Source organism: Pagrus major, chromosome 21, assembly GCF_040436345.1.
Source record: "Pagrus major chromosome 21, Pma_NU_1.0".
Classification (NCBI taxonomy): domain Eukaryota; kingdom Metazoa; phylum Chordata; class Actinopteri; order Spariformes; family Sparidae; genus Pagrus; species Pagrus major.
The window spans coordinates 9268740-9281103 of NC_133235.1; the positions used below are offsets into that span (position 1 = coordinate 9268740).

General features: G+C 40.1%; 1 protein-coding gene across 1 annotated transcript; it reads left to right on the plus strand.

The window, feature by feature from the left end:
* The first annotated feature begins 1254 nt into the window (after positions 1 to 1254).
* Positions 1255 to 12364, plus strand: slc7a8b (solute carrier family 7 member 8b). The gene is made up of 12 exons (XM_073490640.1): positions 1255 to 1362; positions 1829 to 2042; positions 4137 to 4341; positions 5530 to 5681; positions 6178 to 6303; positions 7352 to 7505; positions 9016 to 9139; positions 9451 to 9554; positions 10085 to 10181; positions 10267 to 10416; positions 11433 to 11610; positions 11853 to 12364. Exons 2-12 carry the CDS (start codon positions 1895 to 1897, stop codon positions 11957 to 11959), a joined length of 1545 nt encoding a protein of 514 aa, XP_073346741.1. The 5' UTR covers positions 1255 to 1362; positions 1829 to 1894; the 3' UTR covers positions 11960 to 12364.

Genomic DNA, 12364 nt, shown 5'->3' on the forward strand with positions numbered 1-12364 from the left:
TCATTAGTGTCCTTAAAGACCTGTCAAATGCAACAAATCTTAGGCATAAGTGTGAAATGAGTCACAATAATACAGTGTACAAGTGTGGTTATGCATCAGTGCAGCTGTCAAGATCAATTGAGCTCTCATCGATGCAACAAAAGCAGCTAAATATGCTCTTCAGTCACAGCTGACAGGGATTCTGTTTGATATGAATTATTGCTGGCAGCAACATTTCTGGAGTTTGTGCACTCCACCTCCTGACACACATCTATTCTACACCTCTCATTCACCATGTGTTACTTTAACATTACCATTACTTATGTAAACAAGTGTAGGCCTACAAACACGCCCTGTCTGGTCTTATCATGCTACATACACTTGCTTGCACATATCTTGAAAGCAGTTGCAGTTGCTTAGGATAGACAGACAGATAGGGCCAAAAGAGGAATTAAATGTGTTGCTGCACCATGCAATTCTAACATGACATGTTGGCAATGTTAAAGAATTAGGACTTAGCTGTGGCATAAGTTGAAAAAATCTGCCTTGCACCCATCTATGTGAGATTGTACTCTGTATTAAGCATTTCATATGGATGTGTGTTTTAGTTTGGTTTGACAACTTGAGAAGTCGAATATTATACATCACACACAACTACGAAGATGTCAAGGATGACACGAATAAGTCCAAGATTGTCCATTGTGGTTATTGATGTAAAGACCACAAAGATGCATGACATCATACCATCCACAACCAACCCAATAAATACATATGTCATTCCCATCACTAACAATTAAAATGATATGAAATTACATCCAAATTATTAGTAGGATTATACATTTACATTTTAAGTGTTTAACAAGCTATAATTTTACCTTATTTAAAAAACAAAAAACAACTAGTGTTCAGTCATCTTAATGGTTATTTGAGCAACTTCAGGTAATAACCAATAATGCTTTGTTTGTTGATGTATACATTGAACCTCATTTGAAAATTACACTATTGTGGACACTATAATGGCAAGTAGTCCTACATCCAAATTTGACTTTGTCATTAAAAAGATATATTTTAAAAAAGTTCTATTTAGGCTAATCTTTAACATTTAAGCTGCAGGTGTGTCTTCAGGTTGTTTTATTTGTCAATGGAACAAGCACTGGGTCCTCACTACCGGAGGCGGGGCTTGAGACGTGTTGACAATTTGGGCTGCGCTGATTGGTTAAAAATAACCAGCTTTTCTATTTATCGAGGCTGGTGGTCAGCTGGAAGTCTTTTGTTATCCCGCTCATCACGGCCAGCCGACAGGAGAAACAACGCTGAACATGAAGTCCGTCACCTAACGGGGAGCTTTCGGCAGGTTTTCAAGTGAGCGCAGCTGGAGAAAAGGTGGGTCAGCACTTTAAGAGTTGCTTGAGGTTTAAACAGAGAAATAAAGCTGATGGGTTAATTGGAGATTCCGACAGTCTTGTTGGTCACACAGGAAAAAAATCTCGTGTTGGTGCTGCCGCGAGATTTGTCCAACCCGTGAATTAGAACTTGAATATTTTCACATTTAGCAGCTCCTTTAAACTCATTTTGATTAAAAAACTCACATTAATTTAAATTCTGTTTATGGTTAAAAGAAAAAGCTCTCAGATATAGTGGCCACCCGGGGCTGTTCATCGTGTTGCACTGTGAATTATTAATGCCAGGATGTGGCTTCTAATTTTAGCTCCCCCAGCCAACTAAAGATGGAAACCACTGCCGTCGGCATTTTTGACATCTTGTAGGCTGGAGGAAAGTGGTCGGAAAGTGACTCAGCACAGTGTCAAAAGACCTCTACCAACAATTCTTCTTCTGTGCACACTGGTAGGCTCAGCGGGGAGGCGCTGCCCTCATTACCTGGACCACAGAAGAGGGGGGGACACCTGGCTTCAGGATGACCGTGGGTCCGAGGAAGCGGAGCAGCAGCAGCGGCGGGGGCAGTCAGGCTGAGCCGCCAGACACGGGGAAAGATGCTGGAGGAGGCTCCGGGGTGGCTCTGAAAAAACAGATCGGCCTTGTCAGCGCCTGTGGCATTATAATCGGTGAGTAGGTTCCTGTGGATATATAAGAATAAAGCATATTACCCTGAGTCATTGATGCTAACAGCTATTGCATGAGAACTCCATCTCATGTAACAGTTGAGTTGCATATTATTATTTTCCTCTGACAACAGCTTGTTGGAAAATATAAATATTTTAGTTTGTATTTCACCTCATTAATATTGTAAATATTGAATTTCTAGTGCCTCTTTTTTCAAGTTGCTTCTGTATTATCATACTGCTTTATTCTCATTACTGTTTGCTGGAATGCTGTATGCTGAACTCAGAAATTAAACTACCACTACAGCCTTTAAAGCATTGGTTGTCAAAGGTTGGGTTCTAGGGGGTCCCCAGAAAAAATGAATAATTTATTTTCACTCTAATTCTATCCATAAGTAACACAATGACAGAATATATGACTATTTGGGTCATGGGTTTCATACACTTTCTGTAATGAAACTGCTAAAAGCAAGATTCTTATCAGATGGGGGACCATCGGACAAAATCTATTAAATGGGGTAATTTATATCAGTTTAGGGTTCTTTGACTTTAAAAAGTTAGAGGATCACTGCCCTAATAAGGCCTTGGCCAGCAAGTCCAGCAGGTTGCTTCATTAGATCATCTTATAATATTTTTTAATTGTGACAGAAAACCAAATTTAGTGTAGCTTGGAAGTAATTACAGGAAACACAGTGTTTGTGTCAAAATAAAAACATTTTTTTGAGCCAGGTTAGTAAGAGAGTAATCATATTGAAAGTATTTTCATGATGTAATTGGACCGCCTTCTTTTGCAGGTGTGTAATAAATGTTGCTTGATCATGCTGACACAGCCGTTTCGCTTTGCGTATTAAGTGGTTGAGCCTTACTGAATGAAATATCTCCACCTCTCTCTGTCATGATTGCAGGCCATCTTCACTGCACTCCCCGGCATCATACGTCTTGCACATGCTTGTTCATTGTCACTTTCATGTTCTAGGGAATTGTTAGGACTGCTCTGAACCAGCTAAGTCCCAGCCTGCCTCTCAGACATGCAGGAAAAAAAGAGGTCAATAAAAAGCAATCTCACTAATGGGTGTCCACAATTGTTGAGACTGCATTTTCTAGCATCTGCAAGCGTGGTTTCAGCACAGGCGCTGCACCCTGATGAGAAGCAACTGCACTTGCATGTTCTGTATTGGCCCAAATGGGATGTATGGGTTATTATAGAAAACAAATAAATCATCTAAAACCTTGATTAAATTATCCAGAAAACAAGACAGTTTCTGGGCCTGTGTGGAGCCACTGTCTGTAGAAAACTGGGCCCCATGTTAACGGAACGCACAGATTAAACCATCTGAATAACATTGCTTAAATCTATTTACAGTGAATCAAATCGATATGATACACACATTTAAAAAGTACGAAATGGCATTAAACCAACTTTGAACAGACAAAGGGACTGGCCTTCTGACCGTCTCCCTCCTGGGCCTCGCTGAGCCAGTGCCATAAGTGAACTACACTCCTCTACTCATCTATTCCACTGAAAACTTTACAGTGGATGTTTTCTTCTCCAAAACTTATTTGCCTTCAGACTTGGATTTTTGTATTGGTCCCAGGAGTCACAGGATATGACCTCATTCTGCCATATCCTCAGGCTAATAATAAAAAAACAGCACACATCTTCTCTGCTAAAACAAAGACAAAGACAAATAGACAGGAAAAATATTAGCTACACTTTAATTGTCACTGTTGATACCACCGTAACAGCTTTGCACTACTTTCAATTACTTGTTAGACGTCAAAAGTTAAAACTGTCAGCAGCCTGTTTGAAATCTTTCTGGACTACTTCAAGAGGAAACAAAATTATTCTATAAACAAGACCCAGTTTTGCCCACATGGGCTGACTAGCAAAACCGCACAAAGGCCAACCTGAGCACTGCAGGAAATGGGTCTTCATGTCACAGGAAATCGTATCTTTTCCTGTATAGCCTGTGGGTTGTTTGAGTGGTTTTTGAGCATATTTAAAATGTAAACTTGATCAACCAGAGCATCCAACCCTGTATCTGAAACTTGTCTTAATCTGTCCTCTGTGTCTGTTATGTTTTTTAACTCCTTCAGGCAACATCATTGGATCTGGTATATTTGTGAGTCCTAAGGGAGTCCTGGAGAACGCAAGCTCGGTGGGCGTGGCCATCATTGTGTGGGTCACCACTGGAGTTATCACAGCCATCGGTGCCCTCTGCTATGCAGAGTTGGGTGTGACCATCCCCAAGTCAGGGGGAGACTACTCGTATGTCAAGGACATCTTTGGAGGACTGGCTGGGTGAGAACAAGTGCTGTTTGTCTGATTGGCAGGCTCCTTAAAGCCCCTGTGTGGAGGGTTTAAAATCGGATTTTAGATTAGAGGAAGTATCAAAAGATAAGTCAAAGTAGCTGCTACAGGGATAAAAGTAATACATGGACTGTACCAATGCTTACAACAAACAAATGTCAGAACCTTTTTGGAAAAATTTCCACATAGAATTCTCGACAAAGGTCCTTTTTAACAAGTGTTTGACATGGGTGACATGAGTTTAGAGACAATTACACTCATTATTGTTATTCTGCTGATTCTTTTCACCATTAATCGATCAAAATTTGTGAAAAATGTTCATTACAACCTCCCAGAGCGTTGAACAAATTCACATTGCTTGTTTTGTCCCACATCCAGTCCAAAACACAAAAACTCTTCATTTACTATCAGCAAATCTTTACATTTAAGAAGCTGGAGCCAGCAAATATTTGACATTTTTGCTTCAAAAAGGGCTGAAATGAATGATAGATTATGAAACAGTTGGCCTCTAATTTTCTTTCTATCAAATGATCTACTTTTCATTGCATCTGTATCAAAAAGCGTTTCAGTCCAGTGTAGTTCACGTTGTATTTTGTTGTATGATGCATCAAAGCAGCCTAAAAGAACTACATAGCAGGTTGTAGCAAGACTTTTGTAATTAATTAGAATTTGCGTAAACCCCTGCTCCCATCCCTCCTCCACAATCGTGCTCACTATATAATTACAGCCTCTCCTAATGTAATTTTGTATTCCCAGCAGCGTCCCACAATGTCGGTGACCCCGTTCCGAACATTTCTCTGGTCTTTAACAACAATGCTCCAGTGCATTACTATAATGCATTTAGCTAATGCGCTTTAATTTCCTTTGTTATGCATTACATTTTGCTGTAACGAGGGCTGGTATTCTCACACACTGTGTTCAGTTGTGTCTGTGGTGTGCAGTTGTCTGCGCCAGTCGATGCTGCCACGTCTCATTAACCTCGTGTGTGTGTGTGTGTGTGTGTGTGTGTGTGTGTGTGTGTGTGTGTGTGTGTGTGTGTGTGTGTGTGTGTGTGTGTGTGTGTGTGTGTGTGTGTGTGTGTGTGTGTGTGTGTGTGTGTGTGTGTGTGTGTGTGTGTGTGTGTGTGTGTGTGTGTGTGTGTGTGTGTGTGTGTGTGTGTGTGTGTGTGTGGTCCCACAGCTTTTTGCGTCTTTGGATTGCCGTGCTGGTTATCTACCCCACTAACCAGGCTGTGATCGCTCTCACCTTCGCAAACTACGTGCTGCAGCCCCTCTTCCTCACCTGCCTCCCCCCAGAGAACGGCCTACGCCTGCTGGCTGCTGTCTGCCTGCGTGAGTCATACAATAAAACTGAAGATTAAATGGCTATTGGTTGAGTCTGGTGCATTAAGAGAGGCGGATAATGAAGCAGCATAGTGACAGCCACTTTGAATAACTATTCCAGGCACAGTGACTTAAAAGCTTAGTTTAAATTATTTTTTTCTTCCATTTTTTTTCAAATCACTTGTTAAAGAAAGATGATCTGTTCTGTCGAAGAAACCCTTTTAAACATCAAATTTAATAGTTGTTGAGGTTTGTTGGAGGTGGTGAACCAGGCTTAGAGTAAAACTACTTGCCTTTTTCTTTCTTTCTTTTTTTAAAAAGTTTTTCAATGTCTTTTGTCTGAAAAAAGTGACTCGAGTGAAATGATTTGAGCAATATTGACAATAAACTTTGTGCAAAAGTTTGGGTGAAATTCTGCCAAGTGTGCTAACACTCCATATGCACCATATTGCTTTTGGAACATACTGTATGTCAGTTGTGTAACTTCTCTTTTGCTATCATTTAGTGTTTTTGACGTGGGTGAACTGCCACAGTGTGCGCTGGGCCACGTGTGTCCAGGATGTCTTCACTGCTGGCAAACTTTTGGCCTTGGGCCTCATCATAATCATGGGTGTCGTCCAAATATGCAAAGGTAATATTTGCTCTATCTTTCTTGCCATCTTGCAACGTGTCTCAGCCTCTTCGACTCGGGTTACAACTCTTTTAGTTTCTTACATTCCATGTCTCTTCCTTAGGCCAGTAGTGTACGTAGAGTACTGTTATTTGAATGGTACTCAGAGGTCTGATGAGGTAAAACTCTCTAGTATTTCACAATAAATGTAGTGTTTTGCTTATTTCTTGTGAATCATATCGTGACGATACTTTTCCTAACACCAAATTTGGAAATAAGTCTTCTTTAGGCATGATGCCAAAGTAAGGAAAGGCGATTTGAAGCAGCAACACTACAGCTACCATCACAATATATTATTTTATTTCTTCTTGCCTCTCATGGGATTTGTGATTCCAACATGAAAAGGGATTACAGTCCCTCATAGCTCTTCATCCTACTCATAATCCTCACACATGACCAAAAATAGAGATACACCCACGCCCACGCGCGGCGCACAGACACGTTCATGTGACTTAACCCCCTCATATCTCACTTGGTGTAGAAGTTGGAGATGCAGGCTAATTAATGTCTCTTATCCAGACCTTTTGTGTGATCTGGTGTTTATTATTGATGGCCATCAATGAGACCATGTAAGAATATTTAGTCGCTAAATTCTAAAACTGTTAAAAATGGTGACTGCAACCTTAACCTTTTTAATTGCCGTCACCATCAATAAAATTTCTGAATAGCAGTTGACTAAAACGTATCTAGATTTAATCAAAGTAAATACTTTTTAGAAGGCATTTTTAATGCTGATTGGGTAAAAACATCTCTCTGAATGTAGGTATTTTATAGACAGAAAGGTGTCTTTTTAGATTAAATGTAAAGTAAACACTTTAGATCTCTGCACCCATAATCAAAAGGCTGCAGTAAACTGTATAACAAGGAATAATCATAACTTAAAGGCCTGTAGTAAAGGGAAAAAACAATGCATGTTGTGTCTGGTGCCCTCTGCTGCTCAGATTGTGGTGTTGAAATCGAGCTGGACTTAATTTCAATGAAATTTAATTAATTAATTTTTTGTTCACAGGTCACTATTACTGGTTGGAGCCGGTGCACAGCTTTGAGACGTTCCGAGACTATGATGTTGGTCTGATAGCTCTGTCCTTCCTACAAGGCTCCTTTGCTTATGGAGGCTGGAACTTCCTCAACTATGTCACAGAGGAGCTAGTTGACCCATACAGGTGACAAAATACAACAAATAACATTAAACATTAAAGCACAAAAAAGGACTGTGCTAGTGAGGTTACAAAACTAAAATGGGCAGCTAAATACATCTCAACAAAAAAAGAAATAATAATGAGAATTTAGGATTTAATCAATGACTAAAAGGAGAAAGAAACCTAAATTATGAAACACAATGGCCAACAGTAACTTATGAGATGATCCATACATATATTAATTCAGTGTTTTTCAGTCTTGTATTTGTGCTCCCCCTGCCCTGCATGGTTTAGATATCTCTCACTGCTCCAGCAAACCTGATTCAGACAAATGGGTTGTTATCAGGCTTCAGCAGAGCTCAATGACGAGCTGAATCAGGCATTGGAGCAGAGAAGCATTTAAAACATGCAGGTTGGGGGGGGGCACAAATGCAAGACTGAAAAACACGGTTGATTTGCAAGTATGGCATACAACTGCTAAAAATGCAAATTAAGTATACTCCACCTGTGCAGCTTAATGCAATCCTACACAACTGTTTTCCCATAAAATCTGCTTTTATGATGCCTATAATGTTGACACTTTCAGAGTCAGAGGTGTCATTTCTTTAATGTTTTAGCAGTAGTTGTAGCTGTAGTTGGTGATGGTGTTCTGCTGAACTGCATTATATTGAAAGGTCTTTTCATGTGTGTAAATAGGAAGGACACACATCAGTATAATGTAGTCCAGTAAAACAGCACCTTTAACTATGACCTCAGTAATAAACATCATTGAATTTACACATTCTGAAAATCTTACCAAGAAATTAACATTAGAAACTTTTACACTTCTACTACTACTACTAGTACTACTACTTACTTTTACTTTACCCTAATAACAAAGTGGCTACTGAGTGGATATGTATTTTGGAAATTCAATATTTCTTCTTCTTCTTCTTCTTCTTCTTCTTCTTCTTCTTCTTCTTCTTCTTCTTATTCTTCTTCTTCTTCTTCTTCTTCTTCTTCTTCTTCTTCTTCTTCTTCTTCTTATTATTATTATTATTATTATTATTATTATTATTATTATTATTATTATTATTAGTATTATTAGTATTATTATTATTCTGACCTGAATGTAATCTGGTGAATCCTATTTGTCAAGACAGGATCCTAAGTATGTTGGGGGGATAAGTGGAAGCCCAAACAAATTATATATTATTTGAGGTAACCTAATCTGTAACGGGTTAAATATTTTTGATGCACCAGTCTACTTACTATCAAATGATTTTGTTTTTGTTGCTTTTATCATCCCTTAAAAAGTATCAGAAAACATAAAATGATGATGCAGTAACAAAGTCATTAATATAGATGAGTAACAAAAGGGGTCCACAATTGGACCCCTGAGGGACACCACAAGTAATTTGCGCTAGATGTGAAGTCATTTCCAAATTGTTTCTGATTTTCTATCCAAATATTTCACAAGCTGATTCAAAGGTTAGTTATGTTTTTCGAAATGTTTATGTACCACAAATGGCAATGTGGTCTTTTATCCTCCCAGGAATCTCCCACGTGCAATCTTCATCTCTATCCCTGTGGTCACATTTGTTTATGTGTTTGCCAACGTGGCCTACGTCACAGCCATGAGCCCACAAGAGCTGCTGGCCTCCAATGCTGTGGCAGTGGTGAGAAAACCCACAATGACTCAATTCTGACTGTGTGTGTGTTTATTCATGTAGAGAAGGCATGCAGTTAGAAGCTTATTATAGATTGTAATCACTTTAAAATGAAGATGTGTTGTCCACCAGCCATATATACAGTAACCACACATGCTCTGCATTGTAGCATACTGCTTGTACCACTTAGTCGGTCGTCCTTTTGCCCTTCATTTTGAAATGTCCTAATTAACAGCTGTTATCTAATTATGTGTTTTTGAACTGTGTACTTGTTTTCTCCTCCTCCTCTTCTATCTCTCTACTCCTAATATTTCTCCCAGACATTTGGAGAGAAATTGCTAGGAGTAATGTCATGGATCATGCCCATCTCTGTGGCACTCTCCACCTTCGGGGGGGTCAATGGCTCCCTCTTCACGTCATCGCGGTCAGTTTGTCCTCCCTGGTCCCTCTCCCCGGCCCTCCCTTTCTCTTCTCATTCTAGCTTCTGTGGTTGCCGTGCTTTCTTTTTTGTTTTCTCTTATTCCCATGCTGATATGTGTTCTGTAAATGTACGTAGAGAAACAGATTGAGCAGGGTTAAAATGAGAGGCTCAACAGGAATCAAGTGCATTAGCAGTGTAAATGCTCATCTTGGATTTCAGATTGTAGGGAAAGAGCCTGAGTAGAACATTTTGTTCTCGGTACATATTTGACTCCAAGATGATCCCACTTGATCAGTAACATATCCTTAAGTATTGAGCCCATTTTACTCCTGTTTCGGTCCATTTTCACCCTGCAGTGGGTCCATTTTTAACCCCATAATTTTCACTCCTGAAGTCCTTGCCTCTGCACTGGTGCGTCCATGATCACCTGATCCGTGTGTTTCCTGAGCTGTTCTCTCAGCTGTGCACATGGTGAACCAGCACCAGATGGCTCTGCTCTCAGGACTCAACTGTCTTTGGTTTCTGTCTCTCAGGCTGTTTTTCGCCGGAGCGAGGGAAGGACATCTCCCACGTCTGCTGGCCATGATCCACGTCAAACGCTGCACTCCAATTCCAGCCTTACTTTTTACTGTGAGTCCTCACAAAAAAGTCCTTTCTGTGGCCTCGGTTCTCACCTTGTGCAGAAATGATACATTTTTCCTCTCATCAAATTTAGTTGATCTCCACTCTGCTGATGTTGTGCACCAGTGACATTTACACCCTAATAAACTACGTGGGTTTCATCAACTACCTCTTCTATGGTGTCACTGTCGCCGGGCAGATTGTGCTGCGCATCAAAGAGCCTGACATGTATCGACCCATCAAGGTAAAGTCACAGACAATTTAAAACCTTTTGGGATCAGAACAAAAAACAGATTTTTTCAGGTCAAGACTCTGCTCTCCACTTACATCTGAAGGAGGAAAATCATTCCTTTTGAGGACAACAATGTAAACATCTTGGCCAGAGAAGACAGATGGTTTTGAAAGAGGAGTAAAAGAATCCATCTATGTGAGACTGGAACAACTGTCTTTGAACAGAGGAGGTGGCCTACGACATTACTTATCACCCACCTACAATGCAGTACTGAGTTCCCTCCCCAGACAGCTTAACAACCATTCACTCCGGGGCTCACCTAGCCTTAGCAACCCACATGAAGGCCGGTTGGGTCAACGACTCACAAGTGGCCCCAACGACTCTGAAACTCAGAGCTCACACGTGACCTTAACGACTCTGTAAGGACACTCCCATACAGAGTTTAAAAGACTGCAGCTGCCCTCCAGTTAATTAGAACTTAAGAAGCCTCTTGGATGAGAGGTGAGATGCCTTCAAGAAACTGAAACACATCCAGCTGCCTGCAATACAGCACTTAGATTTACCATGACCTGGATGACTGAGAACCTTCATCAACAATGCTTTTTTTCTGATTTTGTTCTGAGAACCTTTTCATATACCAGTGGATTTTCCATGAGCACTGTACAACAGTGTTTTTGTTTTTTTTTAAATATTGAAATATCAATTCTGACTACTGAACAAGTTTCAATACTCATTTTTGCAGTATCGACCCAACAGTAGCTGCATTTTGCTGTTTATACACAGCAACAGAGATCATGTTTTTGCAAAACTTCTAATTCTGGTAGAACTTTTATTCATAACCAACAATCTAATTTTATTAATCCTTTTGAAACATGCAGAATAATGTCCACCATGTATTAATACTTTTATAATGATAATATGACCACGTGACTGCAATTTGCTTTAACTCTAAAGTACATTTCAAGCCAGTATGCAGAGGTGTTGACTGGACATTTGAGGTGTTACGACACTGACCCTTCATCCTCCAGGTGAGCCTGCTGTGGCCTGTGATCTACCTGCTGTTCTGGGCCTTCCTGTTGGTCTTTTCCCTCTACTCTGAGCCAGTGGTGTGCGGTATTGGTCTGGCCATCATGATGACTGGTGTCCCTGTATATTTCCTGGGAGTCTACTGGGAAAACAAGCCACAGTGTTGTGATATAGCTATGGGTAAGGCAACATCCTGGTGCATTTCATAAAAGAAGTCAAGAATTTGAAGTTTAAAATGTTACCTCTAGAAAGTGAGTACAGGTTTATAAAAAGTTAAACCAGTTTGATACAGAGAATGATGGACTGTTACAGGGTATATTATTCAGGTTAAATGCCAACAAGCGTCAAGAAATTCTATGTATGAACTGCTAAATCTAATCAAAATTATTGCTCTGGTCTCTCTCATCTCCAACTTTATCCAGGTAAAATGACTCATCTGTTCCAAAAGTTCTGTTTAGTGGTCTACCCAGTCATGGAGGAGAACCCTGAGCCTGCTGGACCTCAACAGAACGATGGAGATGAAGACTGAAAAAAGCTCCTTAAACAGCTGATGGAGCATGTGCAGAAACAAACACAGACAATACTTTACATTCCTTTTTTGGGGGTGCGGGGGACTCTTGGGGAGGTTAGCATACACACGCACTTGTTCTACCGCACTGGACTTTTCTGCTCTGTTTGTGACTGGCCTTAATCCTGACCACTATTGTTTCAGTGGACGGTCTGGGAACAGGTGTTTTTCACTATCACGACAGTATCACTGACTTTGAACTTATGGAACACGTTTTTTTATTTCACCTTTAGAATTTAAAATTTCATCCTGTTTGTGAGATGGGGAGGCAGTTGAACTTTTTTAAAATGCAAGTTGTATGTATTCAAGTTCTGTGTTGTTTATTTATCAAGTCACTATACTAACACTAAAATGAATTTTTCCAGA